Source organism: Oratosquilla oratoria, chromosome 7 (assembly GCF_046742065.1).
Source record: "Oratosquilla oratoria isolate Oo_2021 chromosome 7, ASM4674206v1, whole genome shotgun sequence".
Lineage (NCBI taxonomy): Eukaryota > Metazoa > Arthropoda > Malacostraca > Stomatopoda > Squillidae > Oratosquilla > Oratosquilla oratoria.
The window spans coordinates 38,091,989-38,115,028 of NC_134783.1; the positions used below are offsets into that span (position 1 = coordinate 38,091,989).

Sequence of the window (23,040 nt, forward strand, 5' to 3'; positions counted from 1 at the left end):
CATTTTGGGCACCCCTAAGCACTCCCTTTCCCACACAAATACCAACTAGGCATTCGTTTTCCTCCAACTTCGTGAAAAAGCGCTATTCTCCAGATCTCGTTTGAGATGACCTTTCTAGTCAATGGTCGGTGTGTGTATTTACTTAGCTGTATTTACAAAGTTGTATTCCCCGTGGAAGGCAGAGGTGGAAAGAGTGAACATGAGCAGGCAACCTAGGATGAGATGGATGGATGGGGTAAAAGGGGCATTGGGAAAGAGGGGAATGTTTGTTGAGGAAGGATGGGAAAGGACAGAAGATAGGAGTGAATTGAGAAGGGTTGTGTATGGATGATGCTGTAATGCATGAGGGGGAGTGCATGGGGGATGGGGGGTGAGGGAGTATGTACGAGAAATAAGTTGACACATCGCAAAGGGATTTCTCCCCATCTTCTCATTCTCTGCATGATGAGACGGAGGGGGTGGGGGGTGTCTCTGATTTAATGAAGTGGCCTTGCTGTGGATGTGCTGTCTTGCAGCACTGCTTCTGACCCAGGGCAATGGACAAGATGCAAGGATGACCCATCATCCAGGAAGTGCCAAGATAAGAGGGAGTGAAGAGGGTAAAGGGGAGTAGAGTATGTAGCAGGGCTGCAGAGTCGGAGTCGGAGTTGGAGAGAGTCGGAGGTTTTAGCCGGGAGTCGGAGTCGGATTTCTAAGAGTACTAGGAGTCGGAGTTGGAATTTTTTATCCGACTCCTTAAGTCCAATAGCTGTAAAATACTGTCTATAGATGTGCAATGTGAAATAATTTGTTGCTATTGTGCAAATAGAAAGCAGTAGGTCTCATTATTCCAAATTTTAAAAATCTAAAAAATTTGATATGTTTTGTGTTGAGAAAATTTAATAACCATCCAGTATAGAATAGCTTTATAGCTAGTTACAGGATATATACCATTTATAGAAGTTTCCAGAATGTAGTTTGTATTAATGTTTCATTCATTCTATACTATGGGAGTCATAGCCAGTGGAATGTATTTCTATTTTTAATAAATATTCAATAAATATAATTATTAACTCAAATTCCTGAATAATTTGTCAACTGTCAAGTGACAGAGATGATTTTTATCTTTAAATAATTTAAACTAGCTACTTTACCTTAGTTGACTGTCTAATTAATTCAAATTATGTTAACATCTAGAACTCCATCATGTACACATGCACATGACAGTCTAGACAATATTAAATATCCACTACGTATGCACTATGCATGTACGTCTTCATGTATGTAAAAGTCAATAGAAGTGTTTTTGTGTGGTTTACTGTTTTGTAGGAGCTATGTCATGCTGGGATAATGCCCAGAGATAAACTTTGACCAGTTTCAGAGGCCAGATAGGAATGACATTAGAGCATATGTCACAGCATTTGGTGATGACTGAAAAGGGGAGGAACAACAGCAGCTATGAACAGTATGCACTTGGGAAGGTTGTCTCTCTCTTTCCTGAACTGATTCCTGGTTTTTATGATAACATGGTGAAATTAATTCTGCAGTAAGTACTAGGTAGGGCATTCTCCATTAACCTTTCCTCATCATGATTTGTCACATTTTTTCCCAATATTGTGATAGAAGGTTTATGAGAATGGACAAATGAAATAACAGATGATTTTTTTTTTTTTTTTGGGGTGGAGGGGAGGGTCACAAAGGAAAAAGAAAATATATAGCTTGAAGTGGCAACTCAGCCATGACAGATTTGAAAGTGCTCATAAGCTGGTAGATGATCATGAGCATAAATAATACCATTATATATTTAATATATATATGTTTATACAAATATACGTGCTTGTGTGCATATATATATATAAAGCTGGGTGAGTGTATATGGGTATATTTATCATACAAGTGAATGTTTCACGTAAAAATAATACACAGGAAAAATATTTATAAAATGCTTGCTGAATAGGTGTGGGAGGCTGGTATATGGATCTGCAGAATAGATTTCCAGATAGGGGTCAAGGAGTTAAGGAGTCGGAGTCAGAGGAATCAAAAGAGCCGGAGTCGGCATCCTAGGAATTCTAGGAGTCGGAGTCGGACCTTATACCATCCGACTCCGCAACCCTGGTATGTAGGGGATGGAATGGGTGGGAGTGGTTTCTATGCCTTTGTTTTTTTGGCTACCTCCCTTGTAAGGGGGAAAAAGCCTTTGGTATATGTATGTATGTATTCCCCATCTGGGGTATTGTCTGCATGATAATAATTTTTTGGTGGAAGGTAAGTTGAGAGTGGAGGATAGGTGGAGAAAGAGGAAAAGGACAGAAGGTAGGGAGGTACTTAGAGTGACCTGCTTAAATGAGAAAGAAAAGGAGAAGGAGTTTAAGAAGAAGCTGAGAGAGGATTGGGAGGGAGTGAAGGATAGAGTAGAACTAGGAGTGGAGGAGGATTGGGGATGGTTCAAGGAGGGAGTCATAAGGTGTGCAAAGATGGTGTGTGGAACAAGGATAGGAGGAAATAGAAGGAAGATTAGAGAGTGGTGGGATGAGGAAATGAAGAAGGGTGTAGAAGAGAAGGAGCAGGCTTTTATGGATTGGTTACAAATTAGGACAAGGGAATCATATGAGAGGTACAAAGTAAAGAGAAGTAAAGCATAAGATAAAGGAGGCAAAGAGGAGAGCAGATGTGAAATGGGGTAATAGTATGACAGAAAATTTTTAAAGTAATAAAAAAAAATTGGAAAGAAATTAAGAGAGAAAGAGGAGGCGAATCAAGTAGAGAAGAAAAGGTAAAAGGTGCAGATAGAGAGATGATAATGAAAGAGAAGGCAGTAAGAGAAAGGTGGGCAGAGTATTTTAGGGAGTTGCTAAATGTGAAGGAGGATAGGGAGGGAAAGGTAGATGCAGTGGGAAGCGCTAAGAAAATTTCTTAGATGAGTGAGGAAAATGGAAGAGAAATAAGGAAAGATGAAGTGAAGGCAGCTGTTAAGATGATGAGAACAGGTAAGGCACCTGGGTTGGATGGATGCCATGCAGAATGTCTGAAAAAGGAGGTACAGTGATGGTGGACTGGCTGGTGAGGTTATATTTGTTTAAGAGAGGGTAGAATGCTGGAGGACTGGAGGAGTTCCTGTATAGTTCCACTTTACAAGGGAAAAGGGGACAAATGTGAGTGTAGTAGTTACTGAGGGATCAGCTTGTTAACCCCTTCCATACGGTGCCGCACACGTAGGCGTCATGAGGAGCAAGTGGATTCGCGACGCTGCCATATCGGCGTCTTGATTATATTTATTGTAGTCGCCCCTGTGTTTTTACATTCTCCCAAATGCGCCCTGAATCCCATTCTCTGTGGTTTTCAAAATTCGCGGGTGAAAGAGAGAACGATCAATATAAGCGGCGACTATATTTTATGATGCGAATATTATTTCGTTACGTCATACGTCTGGCATTGGTTGCTGCCCGCGAGATTTAAGTCCCGTATTGAAGTGGTTAAGTGTAGTTGGGGAGGCTTATGGGAGGATTAGGAGAGGAACAGAGGGAGTAATTGGTGAGGAACAGTAGTGGTAAGTCATATGTGAGAAAGCTATAGGAAAAGGTAAGGATGTATCTTGGGCTTTTATAGAACTGGAAAAGGCTTATGAAAGGGTAGACAGGAAGGCACTGTGGGAGGTATTGCAGATATATGGGATAGGAGGAAAGCTGTTGAGGGCAGTCAAAAGTTCTTACAAGAGTAATAGAGCCTGTGTTAGGATTAGAAATGGAGAGAGTGAGTGGTTTGAAGGAAAGGTGGGATTTCGTCAGGGATGTGTTCACCCTGGTTGTTCAATTTATACATGGATGGGATGGTGCAAGAGGTGAATGTAAGGGTAGTGGATCAGGGATTGGAGATTGTTAAAGAAAATAGAGAAAAAAATGGGAGATAAGCCAGCTGTTGTTTGCTGACAACACTGTGCTTGTAGCAGGATTAGAGGAGAGATTGAGGAAGTTAGTGACAGAGTTTGGGAAGGTGTGTGAAAGAAGAAAGTTCAAGATAGATGTAGGTAAAAGTAAGGTGATGAGATGTACAAGGGGAGAGTGGCAGCAGACTGGAAGTGAGTATTAAGGGGGAGAGACTGGAGGAAGTGGATAGTTTTAGATACTTGGGTGTGAATGTGGCAGGAAAGGGAGGAGTGGGGGTGGAGGTAGAATGTAGATTGAGAGAAGCAAGTAAATGCCTTGGTGGATTAAAAAGTGTAATGAGAATTAGACATTTGTGAATGGATGCTAAGAGGAAATTGTATGAAGGAGTGATTTTGCCGACAGCCCTGTACCAGGAAGAAACATGGAGCATAAGAGAGGAAGAGAGAAGGAGTTTGAATGTGTTTGAGATGAAATGCCTGAGAAGTATGATAAAGGTTACTAGGCTGGACAGAGTGAGAAATAAGAAGGTGAGGAGAAGAACAGGGGTGGGAAGGGAGTTGGGAGATAGGGCTGATGAAAGAGTATTAGGATGGTTTGGACACATGGAGAGAATAAGTGAAGAAAGATTAGTAAAAGAGGTGTGGAAGGCAGATGTGGAAGAAATGAACATGAGGGGGCATCCTAGGACGAGATGGATGGATGGGGTAAAAGGGGCATTGGGAAAGAGGGTCTGTTGAGGAAGGATGGGAAAGAACAGAAGATAGGGGTGAACAGCGAATGGTTGTGTATGGATGATGCTGTGATGCATGAGGGGGAGTGGGTGGGGATGGGGGGTGAGAGAGTATGTATGAGAAATAAATTGTCACATCCCAAAGGGATTTCTCCCCGTCTTCTCCTTTTTTGCAGGAGGGGATGGAGAGGGGGGGTCGCTGAATTAATGAAGCAGCCTTGCTGTGGATATGCTGTATCTTGCGACACTGCTTCTGACCCAGGGCAGTGGAAATAAACGAAAGCAGGAAAGATGACAATGAATGGGTTCAGGATAGAGGTACAAGGAAAATCCAAGAAGAACAGAAGTCATGTCAGAACAAAGATGAGGTTTAAAAGAGATGGGCAGAAATACTAACAGGAAAAGATGGTGACCAGGCACCACAAAAAAAATATTAAAACAAAGAAAATGGGAAATGTGCTCAGGACCAAAATGAATAATACTGAGGAATATCAGAGATTAAAGTAGAGTACACTGAAAAAAGAAAGATTTACAGAAATCTATATGTAAAAATCTAAAAATATATTTACAGACAGAATATTGTACATAAAATATCTAAATAAAAATTTCCAAAAGGAGCATAAACGGGAGTCCCTAACATGTCTAACTTAAACTTAAGGAACAGATGTTTGGTAATAATCCATCAATACTAATGACCCATCCAGAAATATCCTGTTTAGATAATACCAAGTCAATCTGAGTATGATGACTTTTAAACTCCATGAGGGGCCCAGCCATGTAAAGTAAATTATAAAAAATGAAGGAAAATAATTAATACGAAATAAAAGTATCTTATTTCAATAAGTAAATAATACAAAACAAATTCATATAGTGAAAGTGCAATTCTTAAAACTGTAGTAAAATACTGAAAAGTTTCTAATAATTCCTGCTCAACAAAATAAGAATCTATATGGAATATCATATCAAAAATAGCATTCAAAGCCATTCCCTCATCAACCATTTACAAACTGCACTAGTCCATTTTCAAAATGACATGTTTGACAGGAGGAAATGCTTTCCAATTTCATACTTTCCCACAGACTAATTACTACCTCTATTTCCCTCTAAAGAGACGACCATTTCAATCAACCCTAAGAGTACATATTCATCTTATGACATCTAAATATAATTTCAGAATTATCGCTTAACATTATTTTTTTTTTCTGCAACCACCTGACACCTGATTTTCAATATATGGTGGAAAAATCACGAACCCAAGAAAAAATATATATCACTGTAATCTCAGTATATCATTAGTTTAAATGGCAACAGACAAGTCACTGAATAACTATAAAGCTTTCAGTACTTGTAATGTGCACTGACACCAACGGCTAACCTGGACTTGTGGGGTTGTAATTTTTGCTGCTAAATCGTTGCCCAAATTCTGCAACATGAGCAGCATCTGGTGGGTTTGCAAGGTTGACCAAGTTGCAACAAACATTAGGAGCTGATGATGACCTGTTAAGGACAGAGATGAACACAAAATTAAAAATTTCTGAATCTGTAAGTCTCACTTCAATGACCCCCCCCACCCACCCACACCCCACACCTCAACCAATTAGCCATTAAACACAAACTGGAGTGGTGAGGCAAAGAAGAGGAACCTCATTAACCATTCCTCTCCCATCACACCCTTTCTTGTTTTATCAATGTGATGATACGGTTTAACGTCACAAACTCCTCCCATCGGAAGGCTAGGATGGTGCCCCTTACAGAGGACTTTATAGGGTGGAATTTAATTAACCATGCCCTTGGTTCAACTTCACCGGTGGCAGGATTCGAACCGCCATCCCTTGACCTTCACCGCAAGTAACGACGCCCTAACCCGCTCAGCCAGTGTTTAAATCATGTAAAAACTTCAACTTTCTCCATGTAAGTAAATATGAGCAAAAGTAACATTATAAGATGTACAAGGGGTAATAGTGGTGGTGGGTTGGAGGGAATCTAATAGGTGAGAGGCTGGAAGAAGTGTACAGCTTTAACTATTCGAGGTCACAAGTAACTGGGAACAGAGTGGAGGAGTTAAATCATAGAATAAGCGAAACTAGTCACTGTCTGGAGGTAATGAACAGTGTTACAAGAAATAAGTATCTCAGGATTAACAAAGAGATGACTGTATAAAGGAAGAACCTAAATGTTGTTGAGATAAAGCGTTTATGAACTATAGTGGAGGCTACATAAATGGATATAAAGAAGTGTGGAGGTGAAGTGGAGGGTGGGGTGGAAAGACAGTTTCATGGACTTCTGCCTTCTACACACACTTTTTTTTTTATCATTCATTCTTTCCACACACCCATATCATCTCCGCACTCTTTGATCTACCTTATCTGACAGTTCTCTTTCACCTCCTTCTCTGCTTCACCTTTACATTTTTCACTCTATCCATCTTTGCATTAGGTAAATACATGTCAGCAGATATATGAAAACTTCAGAAAAATACCAATCATGTTACCCTGTGTCAATATCAAGTCTTGGCACACTTTCCTCCTCTCATGCATTGACAATCTCTTTTGGCAACCATTTATTTATTTTCTCTGTGTAAGTTCATCTCTTTTGAGCCACGCTTTTCTTATGCTGAATAGAATACCAAGGAGCCTTTTTTCCCCTTACAAGGGTGTGGCTGAGTCAAAGTATATACCTATCTCACACCCATCCAAAACCCATTCACCACCCCTCCCATTTTAGCACATTGTGGATGAAGGGTCATCCCTGTCTCAACACACTGCTAAGGTCAAAGGCAATGCTGCAAGACACAGCACCTCCACAGTGGGGCCTGATGGCCAGGGCTGGTTTACTCCCACCACTCCAATAAAAATCAAAACAAAATCCTTGTTATGTGCTAAAAATGCCCCCAACAACCTGAAGGAATTAACCTAAGTCTTACCTGTCTCTGGGTGCTAGTGGAGCTGGTGTGGTTCTGGATCCCCTAGACTGTGCACAAGGTTGAGCAGCAGTTCCGCAGTACTGCTGCACAAAATGAGGAGGGTAATGATGGGGTAAAGTTCCAGCACCAAAAGGGTGCTGAGAGGGTCCTCCTGACACCAAACTTGGGTATTCTTGAGTGTAACCTAGCAAACTACAAAGAAAAAAATATATATCAAAATTAAAATTACACACACATATTTGTATTGATAAGGTATTTTATTCAACATTTCTTACATATAAACATGTAGTTACACAAGCATTGGCAAAATTCCTGGAAACCCACACTCTAGAGACCAATCAACCAATATTTACACTAAGTATAGTACATTTAGCTTCATTACCAATAAGTCAACCTATTGCACCTCTTCTTTCTTGCAAGACCTGTGCCCACCCTGATTCCCCACAAGGCAATTACAACTATTGCAGTTCTAAAATAAAATTTGGGACATTGTTTTGGGGTTGTGAGGCTCAGCAGATGGCCAGATTCAGAGATGCAAATCCCCAAACAAAACACAAGCGGGGCAAAAGATCATATGACTGGTCTGTTTTATTGTGTACATGTGAATGGGCCTGAGCTTCCTCAGAGAACCACTTCAAATAAGTACCCATTATTAGTTCCTTCAAAACTTCCCATATTTCTGCTTAAAAAATTTGCATTCAAAAGTATATATGACATTCATTCTTGTCAATATGAACAAAGAAAATTACACTTACTGCTGATAAATATTATTTGTAATACGTTGATCCTGTTGACATAACTTGGGTACATCAACAGAACATCGCTGATGAAATCTATAGCCACAAGTTCGGCATATGAAACCATAAAATAACAGACGATGGCAATTATCACAATAAGTTAAGGAAAAAAATGTTCTTCTTATCTGGAAGGAAAAAAGAAAGAAGACATGATTACCATACTTAATATACACCATGGGTCCTTTCCCCCTTATAAGGGGATAGCCAAACGAAACTGTATTTATCTCCCACCCTATCAATCTCTCTCTCTCTATATATATATACATATAAACTCATCTGCTGGGATTCGAACCCCCACCAGAGCGGAATGCTTCATATAAAGTGAGGACTGTACCGCCTGTACTACAGTCCTCGCTTTATATGAAACATTCCGCTCTGGCGGAGGTTCGAATCCCAGCAGATGAGTTTATTTCCAATTGTCAAAATGACACAAATATATATACACCATGTAGTTGGGAAGGCTTATGGGAGGGTCTTGATTGAGAGGATTAGGAGAGGAACAGAGGGAGTACTTGGTGAGGAACAGTGTGGTTTTAGGACAGGTAGGAGATGTGTAGATCAGATTTTTGTGATAAGACAGATATGTGAGAAAGCTATAGGAAAAGGTAAGGATGTTTTTTGGGCTTTTATGGATCTGGAAAAGGCTTACGACAGGGTAGACAGGAAGGCACTGTGGGAGGTATTGCAGATATATAGGATAAGAGGAAAGCTGTTAAAAGCAGTCAAGAGTTTTTATGAGAGTTGTAGAGCTTGCATTAGGATTAGAAATGGAGAGAGTGAATGGTTTGAGGTAAAGGTGGGACTTTGTCAGGGGTGTGTTATGTTGCCCTGGCTGTTCAATCTTTACATGGATGGGGTGGTGCGAGAGGTGAATGCAAGGGTAGTGGGTCAGGGGTTGGAGATGATTAAAGAAAATGGAGAAAAGTGGGAGGTGAACCAGCTGTTGTTTGCTGACGACACTGCACTTGTAGCACGATCAGAGGAGGAATTGAGGGAGTTGGTGACAGAGTTTGAGAAGGTGTGTGAAAGAAGGAAGCTGAAGATAAATGTGGGCAAAAGTAAGGTGATGATATGTACAAGGGGAGAGAGTGACAGTAGGCTGGAAGTGAGCATTAAGGGTGAGAAACTGGAGGAAGTGGATAGTTTTAGATACTTGGGTGCGAATGTGACAGGAAAGGGAGGAGTGGGGGTGGAGGTAGAATGTAGATTGAGAGAAGCGAGTAAATGCCTTGGTGGATTGAAGAGTGTAAATGAGAAATAGACATCTGGGAATGGATGCTAAGAGGAGGTTATATGAAGGAGTGATTGTACCAACAGCAATGTACGGGGCAGAAACATGGAACATTAGAGAGGAAGAGAGATGGAGTTTGAATGTGTTTGAGATGAGGTGTCTGAGAAGTATGATGGGGGTTACTAGGCTAGATAGAGTGAGAAATGAGGAGATGAGGAGGTGAGGAGGAGAACAGGGGTGGAAAGGGAGCTGGGAGATAGGGTTGATGAAAGAGTATTAGGATGGTTTGGACACATGGAAAGAATGAGTGAAGAAAGATTAGTAAAAGAGGTGTGGAAGGCGGAGGTGGAAGGAGTGAATATGAGGGGGCGTCCTAGGATGAGATGGATGGATGGGGTGAAAGGGGCTTTACAAAAGAGAGGAATGTCTGTAGAGGAAGGACGGAAGAGGACAGAAGATAGGGGTGAATGGAGAAGGGTTGTGTATAGATGAGGCTGTGATGCATGAGGGGGAGTGGGTGGGGGATGGGGGGTGAGGAAGTATGTATGAAAAACAAATTTGACGCAGCCCGAAGGGATTTCTCCCCGTCTTCTCCTTTCCTGCATGAGGGGACGGAGAGGGGGGGGTCGCCAAATTTATGAAGCAGCCTTGCTGTGGATGTGCTGTGTCTTGCGACACTGCTTCTGACCCAGGGCAGTGGACAGGATGCAGGGATGACCTGTCATCCAGGAGGTGCCAAGATAGGAGGGAGGGAGGAGGGTGGAGGGGAGTAGAATATATGGGAAATGAAATGGGTGGGAGTGATTTCTATGCCTTTTTCTTTTTGGCTACCCCCCATGTAAGGGGGAAAAAGCCTTTGGTATATGTATGTATGTATGTATGTGTATGTATATATATATATATATATATATATATATAAATGTATATACACACACACATGCACACACACACACACCAAGGGCTTTTTTGCCTTTACAAGAGAGGTAGTCAAGTCAAAAGGCACACATCCATTCCAACCCATTTCACTCCCATCCACTACCCTTTCCTCCCTCTATCTTAGTTCCTCATGGATGATGGATCATCCCTGTATCCCACCCACTGTCCTGGGTCAGATACATTGCAGCAAGACACAGTACATCCACAGCAAGACCACTTCACTTAATCAGCGACCACCCGTTCCCTCATGCAGAAAAAGAAAAGATAGGGAGAAATTCCTTCTGACTGGATCAAAATATCATTCACCTGTAATCACTCTCTACTTCCCCCATCCCCTGCTCCCTCTTCAAAAGAGTACATACTAGAGTTTAAATTCAAAACATGAGTGGACAAAATATAAACTAATGTGCTCCTCAGCCTTCCTAGTTACAAAATATCATGATATATATATATATATATATATTTAGAGAGAGAGAGAGAGAGAGAGAGAGAGAGAGAGAGAGAGAGAGAGAGAGAGAGAGAAAATACTTACAAAGTTATGAGAAATAGATGTGGTGACAGGAAATCTTTCCAATACTTCTACTATAATTTCTTCTCCTTCAAGAACTGAAATATCAGCTTCCCATGGAATAATAACCTGCAACAAGATAAAAATAAATAAATAAATAAATAAATAAAAAATAAAAATAAATTCATTCACTTGTTCTATAATATTGACAAAGTATAGGCACATCCAATAAATTTATATATATACATACAAAATCATATATACATGTACCCATAAGCACAGAAAAATAAAGGCAAAGCCATATACAAATATACATACTTGAATCAGAATGTAAAGGCCATATATGAGCAAACATTATTTTGAGAATAGATTACTAGGAACAGGAATTGGAATGCAATAGTTGAAGATCTTTTGGGCTTTGCGTCTGGCTACTGAACTGCCTGTAGATGACTTCAATTATCACAATACACTCATGCAGATTTCTATAACCATAGATATTTAGGTAAGACACAGCCAATACCTCTGCCCTACAGATGTGTTTAGACAACCAGAACAAAAAAATCACTTAAAGCTCATTGGTGCTTCACCTGATGGAGGCAAGTATTGATGGATAAGAGGCTTAGAAGGCAGATGATTCTCTCCAATGTCTTTCCTGCAGGTGCATTACATGCAGGTACCCATCATTGGCCCCCTTTCTTTGAGAATCCATGTTAACATTTACTTATCTTTATATTATTCAATGGGAAACTTGAGACATTCTCACCTTGGGTACTGTATTTCTATAGACTACACATATTTCAGGAGTAAGTTTCCTAAAGCTAAGGGCCTTGGCCAGGGCTTCTCGAACAGTCTTGCCCGGATGTACTTGGACGGTTGTGCGCTGCTGGTTGGGCAGGTGCGCACGAACGACGGAGCGCAAAGGCGACTGTGGGGTTGACCGTGTCACTCCATCACAACCAGTACCATTGCTGCCTGTAATCAAGTGCATACATCATGTACATGGATTTATGTTTATGTGAATCCTTAAAATCACTGTGAAAAATCAGTGGGGTTAGTCAGTCTCCTATTCTCAAACTCAATGATTACCATTCCTAGCCACTTTGGAGGCATAAACCCATCCCACGCCCATCCAATAATCCATTCTTTGTTCCTCCCATATTTGCTCTTCATTGATAAAGGGTCATCCCTTTACCCCACTACAGTGCTCAGGTCAGAGGTAATGCAGCAAGACACAGCACCTCCACAGCAAGGTTCAAGAGCTAGAGCTGTGGGTATGTGTGAATGTTATTTTGATGAAACCTAATGGGATTTCTCCCCATCTTCTCTATTTTCCACATAAGGAGTTGGAGGGGGGGGGGTTGCCAATTAAGTGAAGTGGCCTTGCTGTGGATGTACTGTGTCTTTACTGCATTACTTTGGACCCAGAGCAGTGGTCGGGAGACAGGGATGACCCTTCATCCATGAGGAGCTAATATGAGAGGGAGGAAAGAGTGGGAGTGAGTATGTGGCTTTTGACTTGGCTACCTCCCTAATAAGGGGGAAAAGCCCTTGGTATATAGATAATTACACTTCATTGGATGGCAACCCCCTCCCCATCCACTCAAGACATAAACTGAGCACACATGAAGAAATCCCTCTGAGACACCTCATTTCTTCATCAATATCCATTCTCCATCTACTTCCATTTTTGCACTTCCCCATACACTTATTTGCTTCCATTATGCCATAATTCCATCCAACCCAGGTGCCTTTCCAACTTTCATATTTTTCAATACTACCTGTATGAGGGGATGGAAAGTTGGGGTCATCGATTAAATGAAGCAGCCTTGCTGTGGATGTGCTGTGTCTTGCTGCATTGCTTCTGACCCAGGGCAATGGGCAAGATGCAGGGATGACCCCTCATCCAGGAGGAGTCAAGAAAAAGAGGAAGGGAGGGAGGAGTGGTAGATGGGAGTTGAGTGGGTGGGGATGAAATGGGTGGGAGTGGATTTATGCCTTTTGACTTTGGCTACCTCCCTTGGAGGGGGAAAAAACCTTTGGTATATGTACATATACCTGTACCTCCTTTCCCATCAGTCATTCTTCTGGCTTCTCCCACTGTCACAATTGAAGCCTCCCTATCTTCCCCTCACAGTTTTCACTTCCATTTACAAGTGTCCACGGTATATATTACTAATAATTTGCACATTCATTTGTGCCACCTTTCTACTACTGCTTTTGTACCATAAATTACAAATACACACACCTATCAAAAGGCCCTTTCCACCTTATAAGGGGGTGGTCAAGTCAAAGCATATTCCCATTCTACACCCATTTATCACCCATCCCATTTTAGCACCTTGAGGATGAAGGGACATTACTGTCCTCCGCCACACTACTTGGCAATGCATCGAGATACAGCACTTCTGCAAATAAAGGCTCTATAGTACTTACTAGTATTAGGGATTGGTGGACTGGGGTCGACTGGCACCTCTTCAGGTTGCGTTGGAGCTGGAGGCTCCTGACAAGTGTACTCCTCTGAACATCCATTGGATGACACAGAATTGACCTGTTCTAAGATTTCCTGTTCTTTAGCCAAAAAACGATGTAACTTTACAGTCAGCTCATTATACTCCTGCATGAAAAAATTAAAATAATCAATTAGTCATCTCAGAGCAATGATGAATATTCAATCAATTATTACTTTTAAGTTCCTCTGATAATAGATCCATAGCTCCGATGAAGCAAACAAGGATCCTCAGACTCATATAAATCTATGAAGAAATGCTGCATTTGTCTGTTATGTTACTTTGGAGCCATTTTTAAATAACTGCTGATGTCTGGAGTCAGAATAGTTTTGCATTGATATTGTTTCACTTTCGAAGTTAAAACTCAACCAAATTATTCAATAACTATAAAACCTATGTGAACAATGCTACTCACTTAAAAAATCTAAGTACAAATATTTGGATTCACACTAATTGTCAACTTACTGAGACATACAGCTGAGGCGGGTGTTGAAAACCAGCAAACCTCGAGTTCAGGTCATCAATGTACTCCCTTGTGAGCTGAATTATTCTCTGTATATTTTGTAGCTGAAATAAAAAAAAAATTAGTTACTAATGAACAAACAAAACCTCTGTTAATGTATACCAGCCTTCCATTCTGTATTATATGTGCCCTTCGCTCTCAGCAATTTGCTGAAGCACAAATCCGAATCAAACTCGTACAATATATTGTCAGCATCAAATAATGCCTATGTACTGTACTTTCATTATCCTTAATTCCTTTCCACAGGGAAACCTGCAAGTCATAAAAATAACTGTTGCTTTGAGTTTCATGGACTGGAAAGCTAAAGCCTCATAGTGATTGGCAATAATCCTTGGGTCTTCCATATATTTCTCTAACAAGAAATTTTGGGCCGGTCTTTATTGTACTAATGTGGGATAGTTTCTACATTACTGGCACATGAGTATTTAATGAATGAATGAAAACCTGGAATAACAACCCTGAAATATCAAAGAAAGGGAAGATATGATGCTATAATAATAACTCCTGATATCTTTAGGAACATAACTTAGGTAACTACATGCCATGCACTGGCTAGGAGGAGGCAATGGATGAAAGACCCTGGATATGATTACAGTCTTTAATATCAAATCAGTACTCGCCTTTTTGTGATTTTAACTTTCATGGTACTTTTTCAGTACCAATTAGTCATGAAAGTGGAAATTCTGGTAAAAGTCAGTATTTCCATAAGTATGAAGGAATGTTATTAAGTTGACCTAAATGTTAGTAGCACATTCCAGCTTTCAAGCTCACTCCAATACTTGTATGGCATCCTTCAGGTGTTCTGTGAAGCTTAAAAGTTTAAGTAAGTTTGGAAATATAATTTTGTCACGATCTTATTCATGTATGAACAGTTTCATTTCCCCCTAATCTTATCTTCCTCCATTTGATTGACTAATTCAAGCAATGCGGACTGCTTTTCAGCATCAACTTTAACACTTGTTGCATGACATAACCAATTCCAGTTATTAGTAGATTGTCTCACTGCCTCAAATGATGGTAAAGGCTTCTAAGCATGGTGTAGAGCCACTTCAGAAAATCCCCACCACACCCTGATTATCATACGCAATGACAATATGAAAATTAAGTGAATTAAGAGAGCAGTGTCCATACATCTGGCACACTTTAACAGCCGTATGTTGGGTCAATTCCTCTCACCATTTCCATTTATCACAATAACTTAACATGTGTCATATGCAAGTTATTGGAATCAATAATTAGGAAAAGGATTCTGGAACATCTCAAGGGCAATAAGCTGATTAGTAACAAACAGTATGGATTTGTGGAGGGGCGTTCGACGGTACTACAAATGATCACGGTCTTGGACAGATGGACTCAGATTTTAGATGAAGGAGGAGCTGTCGATGTTGCATACTGCGATTTCATGAAGGCCTTCGACACTGTCCCCCACAGAAGGCTAGTTGAGAAGATCAAGAGTTATAACATCAGAGGAAACATTTTGTCATGGATAGCAGACTTTCTCAATGATAGAAAACAAAGAGTGATTGTCAATGGAGTTGAGTCAGAATGGAAGGACGTGGTCAGCGGTGTACCTCAGGGATCTGTGTTGGGTCCGCTACTGTTTGTTTTATATATTAATGACTTGCCAGATTCTGTAATCGACAGCGAATTATTCTTGTATGCAGACGACACCAAAGTATTCAGGAGGATTCATGAAAGCCAGGACTGTGGGAAATTGCAAGAAGATCTCGTGAGGATGAGAAGCTGGTCAGAGAAGTGGCTGATGAGATTTCATCCCAAGAAGTGCTGTGATGAGAATCGGGAAATCAAATGTGGACAATAGGATATATTCTATGGAAGAAGAATTGACAAGAATCAAAGTAGAGAAGGATCTGGGAGTTGTAATTGATGACGAGCTAAAGTTCACAGCACACTTGGCTGAGAAAATCAATAAGGCAAATAACTAGTTGGGCTAATAAGAAGAACTTTCGTAACATTGAACAAGACCATATTCAAGTCATTATACACTGCACTAGTCCGACCACATTTGGAATACGCTAATCAGGTATGGTGTCCATACAAGAAAAAGGACATTGAGGCTGTGGATGCAGTTCAAAGAAGAGCAACAAACTTGGTCCCTACCCTGAAGGATTTGCCTTACCCTCAACGATTGAGGAAATTAGACCTTCCTACACTATCATACCGGAGATCAAGAGGGGACATGATAGAAACCTTTAAAATTGTCAACAATTTATATGATTATGATAGTGAAGTGAGCAGGGGATTATTTATTGAACTTGCCGGTTCAGTGACTCGAGGACACACCAAGAGGATCTACAAGCAGCGCCCAAGATTGGACATCAGGAAATTCACTTTCTGCAGTCGTGTTGTCAACAACTGGAATAGTCTTCCTGATCATGTTGTCAATGCATATTCAGTTGTGAGTTTTGACAAGAGATTGGATAGTGTATGGAAACATCAAGATCAAATATACGATTACACAGCTCAAATAAATAACAAACACCTAGACCACAGTGACCACTAGACCCCAGATGACCTAAGTTTTAGTCATTTAGAGCCGGAGTCACAGGCTCAATAGCCTCTTCCGGGACCCTTCTATGTCTATGTCTATAACAAAGGATTAAGGATTACAATGGAGGAGCAAGCTGACAGGAGACCTTTTGGTCCATACCCAGGTCAGATGCAAAAAAGAAAAAAAAAAAAAAAAAAAAATTATAATGATAAAATAAATAAATAAAATTATAATATACATAATGATAGGTAAATAGTAAATAACATATTGACAGATAAATAATAATACATGATAATCAAGCAAATAATAAACAAACAAACAAATAATATATACCAAGAACTTTTTCCCCCTTATAAGGGAGGTAGCCAAGTCAAAGGAACATACCTACTCCCACTGACTCCCTTCCCCTCCACCACCCTTTTCTCCATCTCATCTTAGCTCCTTATGGATGATGGGTCATTCCCATATCCCACCCTCTATCCCTCATACTCATGTACAAATACTATGATACATACATACATATACCAAAGGCTTTTTCCCCCTTACAAGGGAGGTAGCCAAAAATAAAAAGGCATAAAAACCATTCCCACCCATTCCATCCCTAATACACTCCACTCCCCTCCACCCTCTACCTTCCCTCTTATCTTGGCACCTTCTAGATGACGGGTCATCCCTGTATCTTGTCCACTGCCCTGGGTCAGAGGCAGTGTTGCAAGACACTGCACATCTACAGCAAGGCTGCTTCATTAAATCGGTGACCCCCTTCTCCATCCCCTCATGCAGAAAAGGAGAAGACGGGGAGAAATCCCTTCGGTCTACATCAAATTTTGCTCACACATACTACCTCACTCCCCATCCCCCCACCCATTCCACCTCATGCATCACATCATCATCCATATATAACCATTCTCCATTCACCCGTCTTCTGTCCTCTCTATGATACTATGATACTTCATGAAAATATCTTTCCCTTAGACCCACATCTATATTCTTCCCATGTTTTCAGTTTACTCCTTTTCTTTCTCCTTCTGATTTCCAGCTCCTTCCTCATGACAAAAGGTGGTTCAAGTATTTTTCCAGTATTTCATAAAAAATATCCAGCATTTCTATCCTTGGGGACAATACTGCACCAAAGAAATGGAGTCATAGAGGTGGTAAAGGAGATTAAAGGAGGCCAGCAGAACTGAGGGATAAATTGATCAGCATTTTTTTTTTAAAGAGAGATGAGTTCCCATTCATGTTACATGACTCTGGTCATAAGATTAAAGGACAGCAGAAATAAGGTCTAAAGTGAGCAGCATTTTTTTTTTTTTGTAGAGACGAGTTCCCACTCATGTTGCATGACTTTGGTTCATACCACTAAAATTACTAAAATATTGACAGTATAAAATGTATACAAGCAATACCATATACAGCGAGAAGTGTTTCAACCTCGAGAATGTTATGATTACTGAAAAAGCTGTCCCTGTTAATGCAGGCTCCACCAGGGAATTCCCTGAGGAACTGAAGATCAGTAAGGAGAAAGGCAAAGAGGGTATTTGGGTTTATGGTGAACTGATCTCTGAAATGTGAGACTGCTAATGCCTGTAGGAAGGCTTTGTGGCTTTGAATTTCCTCCACCTTTTCACATATGGAGAGCTGACAACCAACGACTGTTCCCCTCTTCATGCTACTTTGAGACAGTGACAAAGAAAAGGTCCCACACTAATACAATACAGACAACTATAATAAAAGGAATTCATTTGGATAAGTTGGACTCTGATGAGAAAGGAAATGCAGATAGAGGTGTTATGAGTTTTAAAATCCTGGCATTTTGTAAAACACAACTTTCATAAAGGAAAGTCCTTTATGACAAAACATCAGGAGGCTATAGGCTCATAATACTTCCATCTGACTTTATTTTCCCATCAAAGCTTGACAGACAACACTAAAGCTTCTTCTCAAAGAGACCTATGGGAGGGCCTGAAGATGCCTTGGGGCTGCACGTTTCCAGTCAGTAAAACTTGAGGCAACAATTATTATTGATACTAAGCTGAAGAGATGAAGTCAGTGAGGGCAGCAGAAAGGTGGCATAGTAGAAGTTCAAAGTGATCAGTATTCTTCTTTTAGTGGAGAAGAATGCTGATCACTTTTAACTTCTACTACTGCAGTGAGGCTCCATCACAATACAAGTTCTGACAATCTTCAGTCATGACACCCAATAGGGGAGTGAAATTTTTAACCTTTAAAAAGTAACCCACATGATCATCATTTATCACTGTCATGGCCAATATTATTTTCACCATACTGTGATTTTAAACTATTCTGCTATTTTCACTGAAGAACAATTGCATGTACATATATCCTGTCTGACTATCTTGGGTGGGGGTGTCTTCCAGTCATAACTGGACAACGGCTTTTTCCTTTTCTCCTATTGTGTGGATGAGTTACAATAAGGTTGTATTTGTTGATTTTTGCCAGAATACAGACAATGACCCTGTTGATACTATGGCAGTTTTTGGCAGGAAATTTGCCAGAACTATAAACAGTATGCAATACATATTTTTTAATTTGCCTGGCAGCCGCTCAGTATCACTGTCAGTAAAAATAGCATTTTTTTTTCAAATCCTAGTAAATATTTGACAAAATCTATCATCTAAACCTAAAAATCAATGAAATACCAACTGGTTTTCTATAAACCAAAATGAGCTACATGGTGACAACAGCATTATCACCTCAGGCAGCAACAACAGGTACCCAAAAGTAGTGGTTCAGGAAGAGGAACACCAGAGAAAATCTTTTCCCTGCCACCTATCTTCAAATCCTGTAAATGCTCTTACCCCCATTTCAGGGTGCAACTCAAAGGGGAACACACTGTCTCTAGACAGAGCCCAAGAACTTCATCAACTTTGACTATATTCCATTCATCTTTTCAAACAGTGAGAACTGAAAACCATAAATTTTTATCCAGTGACACAGAAACAGCCTGACGCTAATACAACACACGACACCAGTCCAATATTTCTTTCCATATAAATCCATAGAAGGGTCTGGAGATTCCTGCAGCCATTGCCAAATGAAACTTGAGGCAAGTAATCATTACTAAAGCACAATGAAAACAGTCATTTCCTATTACTATGTTATCATTACTATTGTTATTGCCAAAATAATAATAATAGTAACAGTAAAAACAAGAGTAATAATACCTGCAAAACTATTAGTAACAACAATATTCACGACAGTATTCTTAATAGTAGTACATCTAATAATAACGGCTAACGATTAATGACCAACATACACCTACATAAGAACCACTATGTGGAATCGTTCCTTAATTATTGTGGCTACACAAATCCTTAAGTTGATGCAAAAGTGCCTTGGTTTTAAAGCAGGACAAATGTTTTCAGTTTGGCTTATCAATTTCTTACTTTCCACAAGAACAAATTAATGTTACATTAAGTAAGCTAATCTTTATACTTTCCCTACTAAACTAGAAAAGTAATTCCTAATCCTAAAAAACATCATTACACTGATCTTAGTCATTTAATTGGCTAGGTCATTGCTACAAAACCAATTATTTTGCTAACCTGTGAATTATGTGGTCCAACAAACTTACCAGACCTATCAAATCCAACTACCAGTCTCCTAAGAAGCAGTACATCAATTGGTTTTACCTCTTCCTAAAATCCAACTTTTTGGGACACCATTACTGAAAATAACACATCTCGCCTATAATGTCAGTCACTAACTTGCCCCTTCAACATCTCTTGACACAACCAGATAAGCCATCCCTGGCAACCTGATCTATTCACTCCCTCACCATCAACCACTATCTACTTGTCCAATTTCACCTGTCCCTCCTGGTCAACCAACCCTTTAACAATTTCAATGGCCAACGTCTCAGAATCCCTATATAACAATACAAGATTTGCGAATGAGGATGAATCTATCAGTTCCTACCTACAAAAATAACCATACACTTCTGCGAAGTCAAACCGAAGACTACCTTTCAAACTGTTCTGAAGATTTTGTCAAATCAATCACTTACACCCTGCCTGTTCAGGGCTGAAGAAACTTTATTGTAAAATTATGCCCCACTCTAACCCAACGATAGCAAAACCTGGGATTTGGTTTGCGAAGTATTTTGTTTTTAGTATTTTGATGGACATGCAAGTCAACCCAAAATACCCAACCATTACAGCTTATTTCACCTTCCCTCCCTCTTACTACCCACTAAACACAATTCCATATGGTTGATATGAAACATAATTGTTCTACAGAACTGTATGAAGGTACTTCATGGTTTATATACTGTTAGACTACACTGTAATAAAAAAAAATCCTTCATGATCCACTGTCAACACATGATATGCGCATGGCTGTCCTTACTTTATTTCAATCACCAGGACGTTTCATATAACCTACCTAACATAAACTATCGCCACTTTCTTACCTCTTCTTGTAGTGTGGCCATATCATTTCCCTCTGTAATATTTTCCGGTGTATGTGTGGGTGAAGGTGTACTACTCCCTCCACTTCTGGGACTCTCGACACCCGCCATCTTGCACCTGTTTATTTTATCATCTGCCAAAATTTACGGGAATTTCAGGTTGATTTATTTTCCATATATTTTTTATAAAATGATGCTCGATCAAAAATCGTAGTACACTTACTATATTTAACAAGTAATCATATGTATTGACCAAACGATTTCAATACAGAAGTCAAGAATACACTGACATCGCTAAAATTAAAGAGATTACAATTTCATCACAGTCGACATATAGAGTAAGGAAAACAACTACCAGTCTGCTTCAACTTCGCCATTAAAGGTGTTCAATGCGCTAATATTTTTAGTTTGAATACCCTTATAATCCACTAAAAATACTGAATTCTATTTGTATGAAGTTGAGTTAGTGACTACATTCTATTTGTTAACGGCAATTAGACAACTTAATGATTGAATTATTCTGATATGATAAAGAGTTGTAGTTAATAAACTATTCTAGCGAAGATGTAGAATAAAAGTTGTGTATGCAGAGCACGTGGGTTTTATTATTTGTGACTTGTTTAAAAACAGGGTGGTTAAGGTGCCCATTTATCAGCCAAAAGCGGAAAGAAAAAAAGCCATTGTTCAGATTTATACATCAAAACACAAATATACAGGTAGGCCAATATGATAGGAACCTAACAAAAACATATAAAAGTACATTACAGTGATCTTTACCATGTCGCTCGAACTTTTCAGTAGATAAGATCTATTTGATTACATTTGTAGTTGGTTTAAATATACAGTTTTGTTAATTTCCAAACAAGTTTGACAACCTATGTAACCAGTAGGCTTTATGGCCTGGAACTTTAGCTATAATTTTGTCTACGTAGTTCACAATTTTTTCGTGTGATAGAAAACACGGCCAGTAGATGAATCTGTTCCAGAAAGACCCATAGTGAAATTAATCATTCAAAGTGTGTTGTAGGGTACAATTGTAGCCTATGTATCTGTTCTTCTCGTTTTAGTCTTTGAACATTTTGTCCTCTCGACAGGTAATATAATGACATTTTAGAAAATCCACGTGTATTCGTTTTGTTATCATTGTTAATGTTTCGATGATAGATTAAAAAATACCAGGTATTACGTGTAAATGATACTGTTCTCTGATAAATTTTCAAAATGAACAATTCCTTTGAAAAAAAACAAAAAAACATATCGAGTTTTCAATCAGTCCTTAGCCTTGGAGCACTATCAGGGTAGCCATGACCATGGAATCCGGTCACGGCCACCGGGTTGACCCAAAGATCACTTGGTGTGTTTGTCCGAGATGAGTATGGGAGCAGGGTGTAATATCTATTTTCTGTGTAGTGACTGCATCCGAGGAAAATGACACTCTTGTATTGTTTTGATGTTGGGTGATGTTCTGAGTGATTCACCATTGTCTTGGATCACGTGTTGGACTTGTGATCGCCAGATATTACCCTCTCGGATGAGAGTTCCAATATTATATGTATCCCGATCTATGGATAACGCTGTGACCGTACACACACACACACACACACACACGCACTCAGTGGTGCGGATGGTAGAGTATCAGACTGTCAGTACGGTGGTGCTGGCGGTAGCTGGTTCGAATCCTGCCCAGGGCTGTTATTTCGGTATCGCTGCGCTTCGAGTCGTTACTTCAACTCTCGTGGACGGGGAGTTGGGTGTGTGTGTGCGTGTAAGGTCAAAGCATTACCCTTAGATCGGTCATACGAGCTCTGAGCTCTCTTCCGGGAGGGAAATAGCTGTCGATCACGAGTCCAACATATGATCCAAAGACCAAGATGAATCACACACACACACACACACACACACACACACACACACACATACACACACAAATCTTAGAGATATAGAGGGAAATGAGCAAAAATAAGATACGATGGGAGAATGAGATTATGAACTAAGGAACGAAATCGCTGGACTAATGGATTGCTTAGCGCAAGCAAACATTGAAATTTCCAACCTGAGGAAAACTAACTTGGATCTAAGAA

The 23,040-nt window shown here is 39.9% G+C and overlaps 1 protein-coding gene across 2 annotated transcripts in view; it reads right to left on the reverse strand.

The window, feature by feature from the left end:
* Positions 1-21,280, reverse strand: part of Raf (serine/threonine kinase raf oncogene) — a 57,666-nt gene extending 36,386 nt beyond the window's left edge. Inside the window, exons 1-9 of one of the 2 annotated variants that reach the window (XM_076188008.1) lie at positions 21,183-21,280; positions 20,963-21,093; positions 13,961-14,062; positions 13,422-13,602; positions 11,752-11,960; positions 11,013-11,117; positions 8,272-8,438; positions 7,517-7,708; positions 5,969-6,090 (exon numbers count right to left, since the gene is read on the reverse strand). In XM_076188008.1, the coding sequence (XP_076044123.1) occupies positions 5,969-6,090; positions 7,517-7,708; positions 8,272-8,438; positions 11,013-11,117; positions 11,752-11,960; positions 13,422-13,602; positions 13,961-14,062; positions 20,963-21,070 (1,186 nt within the window). In that variant the 5' untranslated portion in view covers positions 21,071-21,093; positions 21,183-21,280. The remainder of the gene's footprint in view (positions 1-5,968; positions 6,091-7,516; positions 7,709-8,271; positions 8,439-11,012; positions 11,118-11,751; positions 11,961-13,421; positions 13,603-13,960; positions 14,063-20,962; positions 21,094-21,182) is intronic. The other variant, XM_076188009.1, reaches the window with a different exon arrangement.
* Between the last annotated feature and the right edge of the window lie 1,760 nt (positions 21,281-23,040).